The following is a 19,721-nucleotide window of genomic DNA, read 5'->3' on the forward strand; positions in this document are numbered from 1 at the left end:
TGTTATTGCATAATGTCCTAGCTTCACCATAACTTTATTCTGAGCTATTCATCTCTGTCACTCTGTAGGCATGGCCAAGGCACGTCTAAAGTTGCCTGCCACGGTCCACACTTCCTCCTACCTACATCCAGAATGGATAGCTGAGTATTATCTAGGAACAAATTTGTTTTACTGTCCCTCCCACGAGTTCTTGTGATGCCCTCAATGGAATCCATTCCCAATACAACAGCCCTAGAAATATCTGTCACCGCAACAAAGTTCGTAGCACCCAGCTGTTCCTTTTTCTTTAGAAGAACTTTAAAGAGATCTTGTCAAACCCTAATACAATGTCAGTGTGCAAGGATTTTCATCCTTTTATTCTTGTTCTAATAGGGTCCTGTCCTAGAACCTTTGACAACATATCAAAATGTCACCTGAACTTACGTTCTGAAGCAAGTTATTACAATGATGTTTGACACCATGTGTGCCTTTGGCTGGTGTTTTCCAGATGGCCTGTGCTTTGCAATCTGCCTTCCAGTACTTGTCGGGATTCTTATGAAGTAAAATAACTGCTGTGTCACTAATGTCATGCATGGGTTCTGCCTTAAACACTAGGCTTCTACACCCACTCCAATTTGGTCCGGTGAAAGTTTGACCACTCAGTACCCCCGTGGATGTTTTGTGCAGAAGACTGACAAAGCACCGTGACTCAGAATGGTGCAGCTAGAAGCTCACCCTTGTGCGCATACTGAAGTCAGTTGCTGAGTTTCTGCTGAATAGCAAACATCAATGGTCACCTTCTCCATACGTCTCCACAGGCAGCTCAGTGCCCTGCAGGACTGAGGCCATGCATCCAAAAGGGGGTAGGGGGTGAGGAATATAAAGACAAATTACAAGTAAGGGCTTTGGTTCCAATTCCTGGCACCAGCGGTTTTGGCACGTTTATTCCGTGCAAAGAACGTCAACCAAGGACATCGAACAACTAAAGAGTGAAAAGTACTTTTTGAACCCAGCACATGTTCTAATTATTGGAGTGAAAAAATGCTGCTGAATTTGGCATTTCTAACCTTCAAATTCCACCACACACAGTGTTGTCAAACGACGGCACCTCTGAAGTGCAAGCATTCTCCAAAGTTTATACAGTTTCTGCATATCGTCTCCAAAATAAAAATAAGGTTTTTGTAAGGGTGCAGTGCACTGCCCCATTCTGTATGTGGATATTGGGTATGATGCTTGGACAGGACTGGAAACACCTTATCATAAATGGAGGCATACAGCTTAAAACAAACCAACCAACATGCTTAAAAGCCTAAGATCACACAAGAATTGCCCATATGGAATTAAATCCACATCAACTTCACTTCACAGGTCCATAAAAAGGTACAGAATGGAAGAGCAGACAAGTCAGCAGGCAAACAAATCAGTCTTCTTACTCTAAAAAGAATAAGCAAAGTCATTAATTGGGTTGACTTTTGCATTTATTTGGCTAAATATTGGGTGCACGTGAAAACATTTGAAAAAATTTCATACAAATGTGCCAAATACTATTATTCTTTATGAATTTAGAACCAAAAAAGGTAAGTTATTGTGTGCATCTTTCACTCATTTTTATAGACACATTCCAGTGACTGTTGCAAATTACTGGATCAAAGTAGAGAAGATGCTTATGGTAAGGAAAGAAGAGACTTCTGTGACCAATATAAAAAGATTGTTTTAAATTTCAAGTACTATTTTCCCCACTAAATGCAAGAAACTGAAATTCACTGTTTAAGGCATGAGAAATACAGGATCAAGATTTTATCTGGTTGAGGTAAATAGGAGTTTTGTCACTGACTTTAGTAAGGCCATAAAGAACAGGGAGGAGCATTTATTCACATTCTGGGAAAGTAGGCAGCTCCATGGACATTAAGATGAATTTTAAAATGAAAAACTGGATCCATTTACAATCATATTTACCACTGGAAGTTGAGTCAGCTATTCTAAATTACTTCCCTCAAAAACCTAAACTCCTTTTCATGGGTTGCTAAATTTAATTACCAGTTCTGTATATTTTAAAAAATTTAGTAGAAAGTTTAAACACAAACTCCTAGGGAAATCAGCACTGCTTCAAACAATGCTGGTAGCAAAAAACATTTAATTCCAACTACCACAAAACTTTCAAAAGCACTAATTATTTAATATTTAAAAAGGCTACAAGTAATATGAAAATTTGGATTAATTAGCACAGGTCCAAACTAATACCCACTTCTCTCAGATCTATATGTAGATTAACCTGAGTGTGTGTGTATGCTGGATACCATAAGAAAGCTAAAAAGAAAAGGAGGACTTGTGGCACTTTAGAGACTAACACATTTATTAGAGCATAAGCTTTCGTGAACTACAGTTACAGCATCCGATGAAGTGAGCTGTAGCTCACGAAAGCTTATGCTCTAATAAATTTGTTAGTCTCTAAGGTGCTACAAGTCCTCCTTTTCTTTTTATGGATACAGACTAACACGGCTGCTATTCTGAAACCTGTCATAAGAAAGCTAGATAGTGTATGGGACCTTAACAAGGAAATATTTACTTTACCACTTTACTGACTGACAAAAAAATGTTTTTATTTTCCTGTACTTAAAATATGTCATACTGAGATGTTTACGATAAGGGTTTCTTTCTTTTTCTTAAAAGTAGCCCACCGTATAATCATTTACCAGACCCTCATTAAATTGATCAAATACTTATTATCTTTAATTGAATTAGTAATTTTCTTATATGGACAGTAACTCACACTAGTATGTTTATCACTATTCTAATGAGGATATACTTTTTCCCTTGGGCAACAGGGTGAAGGAAGAGGAATTAGGTAATTGAAGAATCTGGCTATACTGTATATCTACATAGATTAATCTAAATCAATCATTTTGAATATAAATGTTGTCATGGAAATGTCAACAAAAATATAAATGACAAAGTATTTTTTCCCAAATAAAGCAGAGTGTTGATTAGAGTGGAGCAAATAATTCACAATGAATAATTTATTAGACAAATTTTACCTTTTCCCCCATTTACAAATTGTTCAGAAACAGATCATGACATTATCTCATTGGTACATTACTCAAAATTATTCACAAATTTCAGCAAACAGTTTGTGGTCTGCAATGTGTACTTCATTGATTAGTTACTCAAGCCACTTGGTAGTGTCTTCTGTTCCCTGATTGAATGATTTGTGTAAATAATCAACAGCTTGAATTATTATAACAGTACAAATGACTCCATAGGATTTTTAGTCGATATAATCACATCTTCTTGTCAACTTGTTTGAAATGGGCCACCTTGTTTAAATTGGCCTCATTTGCATTACAAAAGTGATTTCCACCCCTTCTTATCAACTGTTGAGAATAGCCCACTTCCACCTTAATTGAATTGGCTCATCAGCACTGACCCCCCCACTTGGTAAGGCAACTCCCACCTTTTCATGTGCTGTGTATTTATACCTGCCTACTGTATTTTCCACTCCATGCATCTAATGAAGTGGGTTTTAGCCCATAAAAGCTTATGCCCAAATAAATTTGATAGTCTCTAAGGTGCCCTAAGGACTCCTCGTTGTTCTTGTCTGAAGTATTTGCGTTACTAACGCTTGAGCATTCAAACGTTTGTGAAAAGTGAACAAGAAAAGTTTTATTCACAGCCAATCAAAATTCTTTTTTGGAAATAAAGTGACTATTTTGAGAATTTTTTTCTTATTACTCACATAGTGTGGCTATTGATTCGTACGTTATGCTGAATATTCAGAATTGTAATAACTACTATTACTTAAAGAGTTTATTTTGAAAAGTTGGCAGCCATTAGATTCACTGCATACATACACCCATAGATACCGTATGGCACGGACACATTTGGAAGGACGGTACTCAATTTCACCTCCAATGGCTACTAAATCAACTGAATCACATGTCATCTGTTTACTGGTACAGTAGAAGAATGGACGGTCCTTTCACTACTACAAATAACGGTATTCAATTTTTCTTCCTATTGTGAGGTACACTTTTTGTATCTGAATACAAAGAAATCATTTTCAGGCATGGAGTCTGATACAAGCACAAATTATCTAAGGAAGAAAACTAACCTATTTATTGAAAGCAGATTTTTTTTTGTTATTGTAAAAATTCATAAAAATACATCAATCGATGATTAGGCTTTACTTTTGCCTGCCGACTCTTTAGGACATTAAAAATGAACTCAAATGTTTTTCCAAAAAAATGTGGAAACAGTATTTGTTGGATTAGGGAAGAACCCCGTCGACAGGAGTCAGTAAGTTACTAACTATACCTTATTCACAAATCCATCAACTACATTATTTTGGAAAAAAACACACGCAAAAAAAACCCCAGGAACTTTGTGGAATTAAATGTTAATTAACGTATTTCTCAATCCAGAAATTTGCAGATTGAGGATTCACTAATTTTCGTACCATCTGGGTTTGTCAGATGGATAAATTAAGCAATACTGATGACTGCTTTAAGGAACCCTAATAATTCTCCCTACAACAAGAATGTGATTGTCACTTCTGTGAATCACAGACCCTCTACAGGCAAATATCTTCAAGGAGTCATTTGTTTTCCACACTAGCCACTGCTTTCTTTGCTGCATCCTCAAGGTCCCTTGCAGAGGTAATTGGTAATCCACTTTCATTCAGAATGCGACGTGCCTCATGAACATTCGTTCCTAGAAAGGAAATTGAAAAGGTTAACTAATGAATACATGTTGCAAATGCTTTCTATTAACCCTTCATCAACCTGGTTTAAAGCATTAAACCTGATTTAATTTTGCTTTAAAGAGAGAGGAGTCACGTAGGGGTTTGAGCCCAGGAACTCCTAAAATCTAATTCCAACTCTGACAGTACCTACTTCTGTGGCCTCAGATAAGCTGCTCTCTGATAATAGTACTTACCTATATCACAGGAGTGTTATGAGGACTCAGGGGCCAATCCAATGTCCACTGAAGTCAATGAAAAGACTCCCATGGATAATGGACCATGCTCCATTCCATTAACGTTTGTAAAACACTTTGAAGATTAAAAGCACTGGACACAAGTTAGGGGTATTATTATTACAAAAGAAAACCCACCACAGTTATTAATGATAACTCTAAAATCCACCTGTGATGGCCTCAAAGGAGTAAAATTATTATTTTTATTTTTAAGAAGCTTGAGGTTTCTGCGCAATCCTGAGAATTTGACTGTTTGGGAGTAGCTGATGCAGGTAGCCAAGGTATAGTCTGACCCTCTGACCATAAAGTACTTCTGCACCTCTGCTTAAAGTCCAGAAGGACTGGAGATGGAAGAGCATTCAACTGTAAATTATTCAGAGAATGAGCATGACATTATCCTTTGTTCCCTGAAAGATATCAAATACTATAATATCATTTGTAAGACTGTACAGCTATTGAGCCTATGTGCTCTGTAGACAAATACTTCAAATACACTCAACAGAGCACTCTCATAGTCATGAAAAAAGGCTATAAATTGAGAGAGACATTTCGGGGAAATGCGTGTTTCACACTGTCAGACTCATATAAAAGGCAAATGCAGAGTTAAATGAGAACAGATTAATGAAAAGAGATGACTGATTGTCACTGAAGCTCTTCGTTTATTAATACTGCACAGGGACAGGTCCTTGAAATGTTCTGGCACAGTGATCACATATATTTAGTGTTTCCCCAGAAGTCTCTTACCTGGTTTGATGCAATACATTTGGCACCTCCTGGAAACACCAAACTGAAAATGATGGGCAGTTTTTACTTGCATTTCATGATGGGTGAGACAAAGGATTTAGAAAATTACTGGCAGACTTTCTCTCTCTTAACCCTTTCTGAGGATTTACTAAGCACATACTGAACATATAAAACTTCCAAAAGGAGGCGGACATGACACTTAAAAGGTAGGCTGCTAGGTATCTGAGACCCCAATATGGAGGATTGTTAAGAACTAGGCAAACTGTTCACAACCATCAGTGTGTTCAGTAATGTTAAGTTTATTCTCCTGTTCATTCATTGACTGCAAACAGGCTCTACTTTTTACTAAGATGTTCTCTGTATGTAAAACAACACTGGGTCAAAACAGTGCATTATAGAAACATGTGAAAGAACCTGGAATTTACTGAAAATGATATTCATATTCAAAATCACGATCTGACTGTGAAATCACTTTGCCCAGTATGTTAAAAGTGTGCCAGACATAATGGGACAAATTCGTCCCTGATTTCAGGCATCATAGATGCTCAGATATGACAGAAATGGGAGCGATATAGTTCCCTAGACATCTAGATGAAATAGACCCTGCAACTCATCAAAATATGAGCCTATCACTAGATTTCCTGAGTTCTTGATGTCCTCTGTTGTTGCTATGCGTTTCAAAGTCTATGCCTTCACCCTCAAAATCCCCATGCTTCACAATGCCTCATGGCCACACATCCACTAGACCATAATATGGAGTGTTCATGCTCCTCTGGGAACTGAGGAGCTCTCTCTTAAAACATTCCTAACCCTTTAGTTGTTGGGGAACACTTGTCAAATAGTCATGTGAACTAAGGTTGCTAAGCACCGAGGTAAGAGAACCGTGTTAATTTTGCCAGATATAAAGTCCTAATGTAATCATTTCACTGAACTGTGCTTAGGAGTGACAATATTGATTTTAACCTTAAAGAGTCAATATTTTCACAGCTCCAACAGCCAGTAAAATCTCTCACTCTGAACTGTAGAAATGTTTCACTATTCCCCATAATTTATGCCAGACTTAAATTTATACATTCTACAACCCTGTTTGGTTAAATCAACAATCATTTTCTATTTGGAGTCCAAAAGAAATCCAGGGACACAACTGCATAGAACACTGATGTGCTGGGCTTATTTCTTTAGCATCACTGAGATGACATGTTGCCAAAATGGTGCACGTCCACAGAAGCATGGTTATACCAACTTCATTGTATGGCAATGAAATGTGGGCACTGGGAAGTGGTGGACTGACATTTTTGATTCTCTTAGTCTTTGTCAGCTGCAGTAGCAGGACAAGATCAGAAACAGGAGTATTCGTAGCCGAACCCCGCAACTGCCTCCATCAGCACTGGTTCAATTTCAGTGCCTTTGGTATGGTCCTGTTGTTAGAGTGGAAGACCAACAAATTATGAAACATGTTTACCAAGGAATGCTGCTACACATCTGGCAATCATGTGGGCACCAAAAGCTTCGGTGGTGAGATAAGATCACCACTGATAGACATAGACTGAACATCCAGCCAAATGGTCTTAAGGACCTAGCTAGAGATCAGTCTGGGTGGCACTCAGTCTGCAAACACCATTATCATCAAGGCAAATCCCAAAAGATGCATACTCAAGTCCAAGATAGTAAGAACTAAGAGGTAGAGAACATCTGGTGTGAAGTCCTCCTCATCAATTTAGACCATGTCCACTAGGTAGAAGCCAGAGCAGCATAAAGGGGCTCAAGAAGTCCCAGATCCAGCTGAGGCAAGATTCCCCTGGCATTGTGCCTGAGGAAGTCAGCCATAAGGTTGCCTGCAAAGTACCCCCCGGCAATCCTTGGTGTAGGGTGATGCATGGGCGGCAGGACACTTTGGGGCAGGGCTGCACCAGGTTCTAGAGTGGAGATTTTGGGCTTTGTTGCAGCCCATAAGTTGGTGCAGACAGCCTAATGTAGTTCCCAGGCCAGTCTAATTTACACTGGAAGCCTCTCCAGCCCCCAGAGCAGCCCAAGATTGGGAAGATGCAAAATTAACTTAAAGCCACTGTAACCCCTGAGGGTTCTATGCTGAGAATGAAATCCCATGTATGTGTGTCATGCATTTCTGTTATCTAAACATTAATGGGATAGTATTGCTGGTGGAAGCCACGGTCTTTATGTAATACAGATGGACTGCCTCTCTTTTCAAGTGAAGAAGATAGTCTCAAGGTAGGGGATGTATCAGAAAGTGGTGTGGCACCTGATCTCCACCAACTTGGTGTTTTTAAATAAAGCTTTTTTAAAAAAATGTAAGTTAAGTTTTCTACAGTGTGGACAGATGCGTAGATAGACCAATGTTTTATATATCAGAGGGGTAGCTGTGTTAGTCTGGATCTGTAAAAGCAGCAAAGAGTCCTGTGGCACCTTATAGACTAACAGACGTATTGGAGCAGAAGCTTTCGTGGGTGAATACCCACTTCATCAGTTGCATGCAGTGGAAGTTTCCAGAGGCAGGTATAAATATGCAAGCAAGAATCAGGCTCGGGATAACGAGGTTAGTTCGATCAGGGAGGATGAGGCCCTCTTCCAGTAGTTGAGGTGTGAACACCAAGGGAGGAGAAACTGCTTTTGTAGCTGGCGAGCCATTCATAGTCTTTGTTTAATCCTGAGCTGATGGTGTAAAATTTACAAATGAACTGAAGCTCAGCAGTTTCTCTTTGAAGTCTGGTCCTGAAGTTTTTTTGCTGCAGGATGGCTACCTTTAAATCTGCTATTGTGCGTCCAGGGAGATTGAAGTGTTCTCCTACAGGTCTTTGTATATTGCCATTCCTAATATCTGATTTGTGTCCATTTATCCTTTTACGTAGGGACTGTCTGGTTTGGCTGATGTACATAGCAGAGGGGCATTGCTGGCACATGATGGCATATACTACATTGGTGGACGTAAAGGTGAATGTACCAGTGATGGTGTGGCTGATCTGGTTAGGTCCTGTGATGGTGTCGCTGGTGTAGATATGTGCGCAGAGTTGGCATCGAGGTTTGTTGCATGGATTGGTTCCTGAGTTAGAGTTACTATGGTGCGGTGTGTAGTTGCTGGTGAGAATATGCTTCAGGTTGGCGGGTTGTCTGGGGGTGAGGACTGGCCTGCCTCCCAAGGCCTGTGAAAGTGAGGGATTGTTGTCCAGGATGGGTTGTAGATCACTGATGATGCGTTGGAGAGGTTTTAGCTGAGGACTGTATGTGATGGCCAGTGGAGTTCTGTTGGTTTCTTTCTTGGGCTTGTCTTCCAGCAGGAGGCTTCTGGGTACACGTCTGGCTCTGTTGATCTGTTTCCTTATTTCCTTATGTGGGTATTGTAGTTTTGAGAATGCTTGGTGAAGATCTTGTAGGTGTTGGTCTCTGTCTGAGGGGTTGGAGCAAATGCGATTGTACCTCAGTGCTTGGCTGTAGACAATGCATTGTGTGGTGTGTCCAGGATGGAAGCTGGAGGCATGAAGGTAGGCATAGTGGTCAGTGGGTTTTTGGTATAGGGTGGTGTTAACGTGACAGTCACTTATTTGCACCGTGGTGTCTAGGAAGTGGACCTCCCATGTGGATTGGTCCAGGCTGAGGTTGATGGTGGGGTGGAAGCTGTTGAAATCATGGTGGAATTCTTCCAGGGTTTCCTTCCCATGGGTTGAGATGGGTCCACTCCATTATGTTAGTGACCTAACTGCACTGACCCTACAAACCTAACTCCCTTTTTTTAAGACACCCTCGCCCCTGCTCTTTTGATCCTGCTCTTTTTTGCTTATTTAATAGACAATTCTTAAGAGTACAGCACAAAGGCAATCCTACAAAAGGCAAGCCCAATTCCCCTTTGCCGCTAGAGTGTAATTAATGTCATCTCAATATTTAACAATCGATGCTGCTTCAGCCCTTTAATCAATGCTAATCCTAAATTTTAAAGACTCTTGCACACCACTAGTGATTATGTCAGGACATTGCTGTAGAACACAAAGATAAACTATAACAAGTTTGCGTCAGGAAAGAGGTAATTTCTCAAGAAACATGCTGATTTTTTTATTTCCGAATTAAATTACCCTGACACAATTTTGATTGCACTAACTTTGTAGGATTTCAAGTCCTTTTTCTGATCATCTTTTTCCTTTCCTGATTTCATTCTTTTTAATCCCAGCTCCCCATCCTTTTTCATGAACAGAGTCATACTAATGAAGGTGAATGGTGAAGGTTTCTGACTCTTCCAAAACCAGAAGAGCCGTTGTTCAGATTCCGCCCTGGCTGTAACCTCTTCATTTAGGAAAACAGCAGTGAAGAAAAATTTGGACTTTCCGGACCCTTTCCTTCAACAAAGCTAAGTGACAACTCTGAAAACCGATGCACTAAGCAACATACAAGGATCCCTCGTCAGGTGTTTTGGCTGCATAGGTGGAATTCACACTAGGGACTGCATCAGAAATTGTCAGCGTAAGGACCTGAACTGATCCTCTTTAAGAGTAGATTCTATAACTCTCCCTCCCCCTCATCAAATTCCTCCTTCATTTGCCTTGTCAAAATGTTTAATTACTTCATAATTCCTGGACCTACAAAATGACTTGTAATTATATGTGTAGTTATACTTTAATTACATCCTTAATTATTAATCATGCAGTAAACATGCTCAGTAGCATGCAACTTTCTCTTCGGGGTGCTCATGATTTTAAAGTGTGATTTTGCTTAAAAGAAACATGGAGAGGTTTTTTTTTTTTTAATAATTATACAATATTTTGAGATAGATAACAGCTCTATTCTGCCACAAACAAGAGCCTGTTTCTGCAGTGGGCTCAAGTCAAGGTTCCCACTCCCTCAATTGATAGAAGCCAAAGACATCTCTACAGCAGCAGGTCTGCTTACTTTTGTGATCGAAGAGGCAGATGGCTAAAGGAGGAATAACTAACTGTCTGCTACTGTCCTAGCAGCACTGGGAGAAGAGGTCATGCTTTCTATCCCCATGCACTGCACGGACAGTCGCAGCTTGTCTACAAAGGTCAATGACAAACTAAGCAGCATCTGAAATCTATGACAGAAGGGAGCCCTGCCTGCTCTGTAATGTTTAGAAAAATCCTGTAGAAGTTCATAGAAGATTATAACCTTGATATAGTTTTTTTCCCCCCAACCATCCTGTAATATTTAAGGCAGAAATACATATCCACATGCAGAAGAACTCTTTAGGGTGGTTTTAAAAAGCCTACAGAAAAGGTATCCTTCTCTATAAAAATTCTTTAGGTTGTTAGAATAACTCTTATGGAATCCCATTTAATTTCTACAGAACCCCGCAGGATTAATCTGGCGCACAGATACAACAGTGATAACCAAATATAACTAAGATTAGACAGATGGATTGATTGATAGGCTTCTATAGGACTTTTCCATAAAAGGAGGAGGACGGGAGGCGAGATAGAGCAAGAGACATTTTGCTGGCTATTTTCCTACAAAGCAAAAAATTATGCTATTTGTAGTATCCAAGTATTTAAAACTAACATTTTCTCTTCATGAAGTTGCTGAGGTCAATCTACCAACAGGTCAGAATGGGAGCAGTACATTAGATGTATGCTGCCTCACGTTGATTGCTCTAGACTGTACTTGACTAATATATTAACAAAATCAATACAAGACACAAACTAAAAAAAAGGTTTTAGGCAAAAGAATGGAGATAGGAAATTGGAAAAGTGAACCAATCTGTCTCACAATCAAAAGAGTGTGATTTTGGTACCTATGAAATACAAAACAGCCTTCTAAGCAGGACATACAAATAAAGATACCTTCAACAAGTAATCTGTAAATGACTGATATTTTCTGCTTCTGGAAATTCAGTTTGCTTTTGTTATGTACGTAGTGATAGACATTTTAGGAAGATGGATAAAAGAGAGAAACTTGAATGATGTCTCTAAAACAGTCTGAAAGCACGGAAATGGATCTAAAAACTAAATAATCTGAAAGCATTAGAAACAGGCTTAAAAACTAAAGTAAAATGCCCTATATGGCAGTGGAAATTAAAGCAAAAAAAAAAAATCCCCACGAAACTAGTCTAACATTAACCTCCTGCCACTGGATGGTGTCAGAGAACTGTAAACAGAATTCCATACATAGGCTATCAAGATAATCTCCCCTTCACTTATGCTATAATCAGCTGTGTAGCAGTGAAAATGCACAATATTACAGGCTGCTTTCAACCTGACTCCTATTATAAGAATGCCATTGTACACGGGGAAAGCGAACCTCTCTTTTATTTTCTCTCTCTCAAGTTAATATCAATGTCACTCTATGGATTAGCCTGCAACGTGTATTTTTACCAGCACATCTTTGCACTCCACTTTATTTCAAATACACACTTTTGAATCATAGACCCAGAAGCATTATAGTGTTTGCTGTGTCATGTCTCAAATTCACATTTCTGTTGTCTTGAAGTACTTGTTACCACTAACCCAGAAATTTATTAAACACATTTATTTTAAGTATGCTACCTTAAAAACCTACTTATAATTACTCTATTAGACATGTTTTATTGCTACAGTTTTAACAATATACAAAATCAGTTTATATTGTTACAAATGTATCTCTCGGTATGTCTACACTGCGATAAGAAAACCTGCGGCACCGACTCTGAGCCCAGGTCAGCTGATTTGGGTTTGTGCGGCTCGGGCTGACATCCAGGCTCTGGGACTCTCCTCCTTCCTTGGTCCCAGAGCCTGGGCTCCACATCGAGCCTGAACCTCCACACTGCAATTTGATTAGCCCATCAGCCTGAGCCTGCGATAGCTGACCCCAAACAGCTGCAACTTGCTGCAGGTCTTTTACTGCAGTGCAAATGTATCCTCTAGAAACTATCGATACTCGGGAACATTAAAAGTTTGAATGAAAAAAAAATCAATGTTTTTATAGCGCTCGCGAATGTGGTGTTTGGCCATACACATGAACTAGAAACAGAATGCGCTGCCATTTTGAAAATTGAGGTTCAGGAATGGGTTCAAGATTTTTGCAGTAACATCCAGCCCTTACCAGAAAATAGGGGAGAAAGTGTGTACATCTGGGAGTGTGCAGGAAAGTGAGAAAAATAAAGAAATAACTTTCAAAACTGAGTACAGCCTTCCTAGCGGACATTTTGTTAGGGCATCATGGTGAGATATTTCATCACTCACATTTTGGTTAGTAAGGCTTCATCAGTGATACCACATTGTGACCAGGTGTCATTGCATAGCAATGTTTCAACCTCATGACACTATGTAGTGGTATACATCAAGGGCATTTCATCTCCATTAGTATACACACAGTTTCGAGTTAGAAATGTACAACCTTGAGAGTCTGGAAGAGTCAAGTGTTTGGAGTGGAATATAGAGCCTTTCACTTAGTCACCAGTGAGTTTTGGGATTAAATGGAAAGTTATTGTCAACTGAAGACTGTTTGGTGGTTTATGAATTTTGTAGCCTTTGGCAACATAATCAAGAAGAGATTATCTTCCATGACTTTACTGCAGAAATCCTTTAAAACTTTCTATTCTGATATTCCTTTCTCCATTTTCTACTCTATATTTTCACCATAGCATTTTTCACGTTGAATTTTCAAACTCAGGATGTCAGAGTGGGGTTAACATTAGGTAAAAAAATATTTCTTCATACTTTCAAACGTGTGTACATAATACCGTATGTTCTCGTCTCCTGTTAATCACAATAATTTGGGCGCTCAGGTTTTTGGTAGATTTACATATGAGAACAGCATTTGTGCTCACAAACTGGACAACAAATAGCATTCAAATATGCAAATTGGGCAGATACATAACTGCTCTACTCGTGCGTGAAAACAGTTTCCATGTGCAACTCTGAAATTCTGAGCATGCAAAATTTTAGGTCTGCAAACGCATACCCAAAAACTTGGATGGGCAATTTTGGAAATGGAAATTTAGAAGCCAGTTTTGAAAACGTGGTCCTGTCTGCCTTCTAGCATGGACCATACACAATAACAGAGTCCACTCCCATTTGTTCCTGTCCTTATTATGGACACATTTGAAAGAAGTTCACTTTTTGGAGGGAAGAGAGAGAATGTCACAGATTCTCAACCAAAAAGCAGGAGAATATTTCATTTTATTGTGACAAAGTTAATCTCTTTATTCTTCCCTACCCTCAGTTTTTATTTTATTTTTGACCACAACAATGAGCTGCATTTTGGCTTTAGCCCAACACTGCTGGTTAGTCTATGTAGAAATCAGTTCAAACAGAATGTTATATTAAAAGAGGAGAAAAAAAATCCTGTAAAACGGCTGCACGTACCCAGTAGAAACAATGTCTCTTATGTCTATAAAAGTTAAAACCCAGAATGTGTGGTTTTTCCAGTCACCCATGAGCCTTTTAAACAAAAATAATCCTGCGTCTCAGCTGGTGAGTTCTTTTCTGATAAGGCAAGTAAATACATGTAATTATAAAGTTACCATTTTCAAAGAGAAGAGTAATCCTTTCTTTATCCACTGGTAAAACAGCTTGTAGTTATTATACAGCTGAGAACAAAGATTTGTCCACAAAATCCTGCTAAATCAAGACAGATTTGACTGATTAAAACTTTACTCATCAAGACATTTGTAATACATTGCATGTGGGCAAAGAGTCTTTAAAGTGCAGGGCACAAATCGGTTAGATTTATGGGAGTACTCATGAACCTTCTGCTGGGAAAACGTATAAAATGGAAATACAAAAATGTGTGTTGGTCTCTCTTTCATCCAATGAAATGTAAAATAGTATCAGTTTTGTTTTAAAATGTTTTGGGGAGCCCCTATGGCTTTCGCTGTATTGATTATTAATTCAGAATAATTTTATCTTCATACAAAGTGATGGGGGTTCAAAGAAGAGCAACATAGATGATTACGGGGTTGGAGGGATTGACTTTTGGAAGACAGATGAAAAGAACTGCTTAGGAATAGGTTGGCTGAATGACTAAGGAGGCAAGGGAAGGGGCAGTCACATGAGAAGGGCCTATAAGTAAAATACCTGAAGGGAGTAAACACCACAGAAGTCCTTGCTTAGGGGAATACAGGAGGTAAAACTACGACTAATAAGATGAATTAAAAGCAACATTAGGGCTAACAGCCATAGCTACGGTATTATGGTGGGACAGTCTCCAAAGGGAACAGAGGTAGCTCCATCTCCCAAGACATTTAAACCAGCCTGGATAATCCCAGGAACCAATACTGCATGGGAAGGGAATGATGGATTAACTGATTTTTTCCATCTCTAACCCCATGAAGATCCAGTATTGATCCCACAGACTAAGCAGCACACACAACTCTTCTGAGATAAAGGTCCTAGACGCAATGGGGCCAATTTGGGCCCCTGGACTGGCTGTCATAAACCACGTTCAGGTGGTAGTATAGAGGACATACAGGAGCCTCAAGGGGTTTTGGCAAGAAATCTGTCAGTGCAGGAGCAGTGTCGGGTCAATCAAGGCAGCCCTGCTTGCAAGCCCCTGCGTAATCATGAGTTACAGCATTCAGTGCTAGGGAGATTCTGGGCTGCCGGGCAGGCCATAGGCAGCTGCAGGTTAGAGCAGTACCTAGGGTTGCTCTAACACACACCATGGATTGCTTTAGTTTTTGCAGTGTTCCAGAACCTGGGGAGGGCAAAGGTAATGAAAATAACATGGCACAAGGTCCAGACATACAGGATCACAGACTGCAAATTACAAGTAGACGAAAACATCAAGAATTCCCATGTGATGCATTAGACAGGCAGTAGTTTAAGATGGGCCATAAACATTGCAGCCTAGTTTTCCCTGTGTCCCCTAGATGGTTTAAAAGAAAATGGTAATAACCAGCCTACAACTACAACTGTGAATTACCTTCTTCCAAACATGATAGCTTTTCAATTCCTAAATCAGTTCACTAACAGCTATTAAATCAAGAAAACTACGGCTGCTCTTAGCAAAAAACTAAAACAAACAACAAAAGTTGCATGAAAAATAATCAAATGTTGAGGCTTTACATACAAAATTAATTCCTATCTCTTAGTTACCTCCTTTGCTCTCTGAGTCACCTACATTAAATTACTCTGTTAGTTGCCTTTCTTTAGAACGAGGGAGCGTTTCATCATCCAATGAAATCCCTGGCAACCTATTTCTATGCTTCAATTCAGAGGTGTTTAAGGTTCTCCCTATTTGGCAGAGTATTGGGCCTCCACTGATGGTCATGTTGCTTAATGCACTACTGGAAGGTGCTCAGATATTGCGGGGATGACTGTGGTACAAGAAAGTATACAGAACAGAAGGAGTGCATGCTACAAACTTTGGCATCCCCTGATGTCATGGGGAAATGACCTATGCACAACAGAATGACACTGAGGGATGTGAAAACTTAGCTTCTTTGCCAAGGTGAAGAGAAGAAGTTTTTCAGATATGGAGTTTCACAGGGCCAACCTGCCACTTCAAGAGCCATGCCCCCAAGGCTCTGCATGTAACACTCACATTTTGGATAGCAACCGCCTACCCCTTTAATAGGAAACATGGTGCATCCTGCCAGTGACCTGCCACACTCTTATTTGGTACAAGAGAAAAACAATGAGCCTGGTTGGTTAAAATGTATTGTCTGGCTCTTGATGTATACGCAAGGACACAATTGCTTCCCCACCCGCACTGAGCCTGAAAAGCCAGAGGGGTTCTAAAAAGCCTGGAATCCTTCACTGCAAAGACACCGATGGACAGCACAAGCCGCTCTGCAGTTCTAAGGCAGGGGCAGTTCCTGCTACAGGTGGTTGAAATATTTTCAAAATTTTGATAGAATTTCAAATTTTGGGGGAAAACATTTGAAAGAAAAAATATAATATTCCCCTCCCCCCTCTTTTAAATTTCATTTCATTTATTTATTTATATACACGTTCTATTTCCTGCTATTCTGCAAGGAGTAACGCCAACGGGTCAGAGCTCAAGTGTATTCATCAGCCACGCTCCATTTTCTACCCTGGATTGCTCTAAGCCCTGGGCTGCCTACTGTAAATATAGGGAAAAGTACCTGAGATACAATACTATAGGTAAACCTGTGCAAGTGCTGACTTTTACATGGTGACCCCTATTAATCACCCCCCCTCCAGGCACCGTCCAGAGGAAAAAGAGATGGGCCTTACATCAAACCCGCAAGGCCAAAGACTCAGACTCTGACAAATCAATTCCAGAACCAAGAGTTCTTCCCTGAGAACATTCTGCCACCAGGCCATCAAACCTGGGCAGTCGGCAAAAACACACCCCAGTAGATTCCACCCCCCACAGTGGCGAACAGGGAGAGAGGTGGCCTCACAATCTGTATGAGGCATTAAAACAGAAAAAAACAAAACAAAAAAAACTCAACGCAACGAATAGAATAAAACCAGGCTTCATTGCAAAAGTCCTTAATGGTTAACATAATGCTGTAAAGAAGTGTGTTTGTAGCACAGTTAAATGATTGGGTATGACTATGTCCTTGTAACTCTATAAGGTTGTGTAGGGAGCCAGGGTGGCTTCCCGCCGAACCAGAGGGTAAAGAGCCACCCTCTCAGCCAGACCAAACTTCCTTTTCCACCCCTCCCCTTCGGGGGGTTGGAGTAAGTATACAGGGTGGGGCCCTTGGCCCAGTCAGGGCAGCACCAGGGAGGGAGACAGACCCAGGCTGCTGGCTGTTCCCCCCAGACCTTCGGGTAGCAGAATCCCGACAACGCCACTGACCCTTGCCAGTACTCCCCCCCGGCCTGAGGGGCGCGCTACAGACCCTTGCCGGCACCTCTCCCTCCGCTAATTCCCTAGAGACAGAAAGGTGTGACCAAGGCCTGCCAGTGAGACAGTAGCTCCCCACTGCCCCCCAGCGGCTTGGGGGACCAACTGAAACCTGTCACAGTTTGGTATACAATATGAATCAGTTTGCACACGAAATTTGCGAATGACCAAGATCATGAATATTCTGTCAGACAAACTATTCACATTCTTTGATCTATCAGAGAGACACCTATGCAGAGAAAACCGTAGTAGGACACTCAAAGGTGTAATCTTGCCTTTCATGTTTTTATGTTAAGCTAAACTAATGTACTTGCTGACAAAATAACCTACTATAGCATGAATATTGATTTTACTGAGGAAAATGCCTTTAAAAACACCTGTTATGAAGTCTTTCCGAATGCGCTTATCAGAAACAAATGATTTTGAATATAAGAATGTTGATGTCAGGGACCTCGGGTTTTGAACCTTGGTCCGCAGGGCTCTTCGGAGCTACTAACTTCTAGCCTGCCACCTAGTGACCTGCTAACTGTTGTCAGAATAGGAGCCGAACTCTGACAGAGGACCCCAGTCCTGGAATCCAATAGGCAGAATGTTAGTCATCCTAATTAGTTCAAAGCTTCTACATAAACCAGCACAGAAACAGGTAATTGTCCATTCAGCTGGGTTCTGCCTGCTTTGGACTGCTTCCTACTTCTACTGCTGACCTCCTGGTACCCTGACCCTGCCTGACTCCAGACACCAGACCTCAGTTTGCCCTCTGGCCTGACTCCTGATTCCTGCTCCAACCACTAGGTCGGACTGCCCACGTCCTGATCATGACCGTTATGCTGGTTTCAACAGATTGCAGGAAACCAAAACACTTTTCTTCTTATTGTCACAAAAACCCAATCTTCCTTCCTCAATTCTTTCAGGAGACTTTTCAGAAACTGATGGAAGGAGTTGTGGGACTCTTTTTTTTAAGATAGCAAAATAACAAAAATATATTAAAACGAGCAACCGCCGAGCCACCAGACTTTTTAAAGCTTCACTGACTTTAAGGCCAGAAGGGACCATTATGATCATCTAGTCTGAGCTCCTGCACAACACAGGCAACAGAACCCACATCAAGTTTGTAATTTCTGGATGAGCGAGGGAAGAGATTGAGAACTCAAAAGTTAAGAAGCTTGTCTGGAATTTATTCAAGCTGCCATCCCCAAAGCTGCTGTGTTTTTAAAAACTGAGCTGGAGATCTGGGAAAGAACAGGTCATCCAAGTAGAATAATATTGTATCTCTTTTATATTGTTCTTCATTTTATTCTTGCTTATGGCATTATAATTGGTCTGTGTCCGGATACATGTGTATACTATAACTGTGCTCAGTAAAAATTATTTGGAAAGGGAAAACAAACCCATCCAGCAAATATGCCCTTCCATGAAAACATTTTCTGTTTCGTCTGGAAATACAATGAGTAAAGTTTTTCTCATTGTATTTCAGCCCTTCCATTTGCATCTGGGGCCAGGAACTATAGAAATATGTGGGAAGAGTTCATTTATTGTATTTTAGATTTATACAGAAGACCATAAAACCTCTAGTTAGGGCTGTAGGTACTTTTCCAGATATTAAAAGTACAATCAGACTAACAGACGAAAATAAACAAAACCAGGAAGGGGAAAAAGGCAACACTTTAATGACAGATCCCCATCCCAGTACCTGGGAACAGAGATGAACTTTGCCATGTTTTCTGAAGATCAATGGATTTGGGTGATTTTGGACTGACTGCATGAATGAATCCCAAAGTTCAGGGCTCCTCCAAGAGAATTACCTGCCAGAAACTCACTCTCTTCTAAACCAAGGGGGTTCTAGCTTGCGTGCCTCTCCTTTAGTGAAGAGGCAAATGCTGCCATCTTTTTTCAGGGAAAGCTCCTACTCAAGTTTTGCCTGAGTAAGGACTGAATAAAGACTGGAGGGTATGACCCTAAGTCTGGTTTCAGGTAGTTACACAGGCAAAGAGTTGGGTCAATTCTTATTGCATCTGAACTAGTTTGTGCATCCTTTACACGAGCCTGGAGAACAGAATAAGCTGAAGTGGAACACGGTGTAATTGAGAGCAGCTGAGAGCCGACTTTAGCCCCAAACCTTTATCACTCACCTTCAAGTCTGACAACCAGAGGCACCTTCAGTTCAAGTTCTCGACAGGCTTTGGTAATGCCATTTGCGATAATGGCACAGTTCACAATACCACCAAAAATGTTGACCAGTATTGCTTCAACCTAAAAAGAAAAAAAAA

General features: G+C 40.3%; 1 protein-coding gene across 1 annotated transcript in view; it reads right to left on the bottom strand.

Annotated features, from left to right (window-relative positions):
• Window positions 1–2,969: 2,969 nt before the first annotated feature.
• SUCLG2 (succinate-CoA ligase GDP-forming subunit beta) overlaps window positions 2,970–19,721 on the bottom strand; it is a 235,418-nt gene continuing 218,666 nt past the window's right edge. Inside the window, exons 10-11 of the mRNA XM_073351050.1 lie at window positions 19,584–19,704; window positions 2,970–4,686 (exon numbers count right to left, since the gene is read on the bottom strand). Of these exons, the coding sequence (XP_073207151.1) occupies window positions 4,571–4,686; window positions 19,584–19,704 (237 nt within the window). The 3' untranslated portion in view covers window positions 2,970–4,570. The remainder of the gene's footprint in view (window positions 4,687–19,583; window positions 19,705–19,721) is intronic.

This window comes from Lepidochelys kempii, chromosome 7 (genome assembly GCF_965140265.1).
Source record: "Lepidochelys kempii isolate rLepKem1 chromosome 7, rLepKem1.hap2, whole genome shotgun sequence".
Classification (NCBI taxonomy): domain Eukaryota; kingdom Metazoa; phylum Chordata; order Testudines; family Cheloniidae; genus Lepidochelys; species Lepidochelys kempii.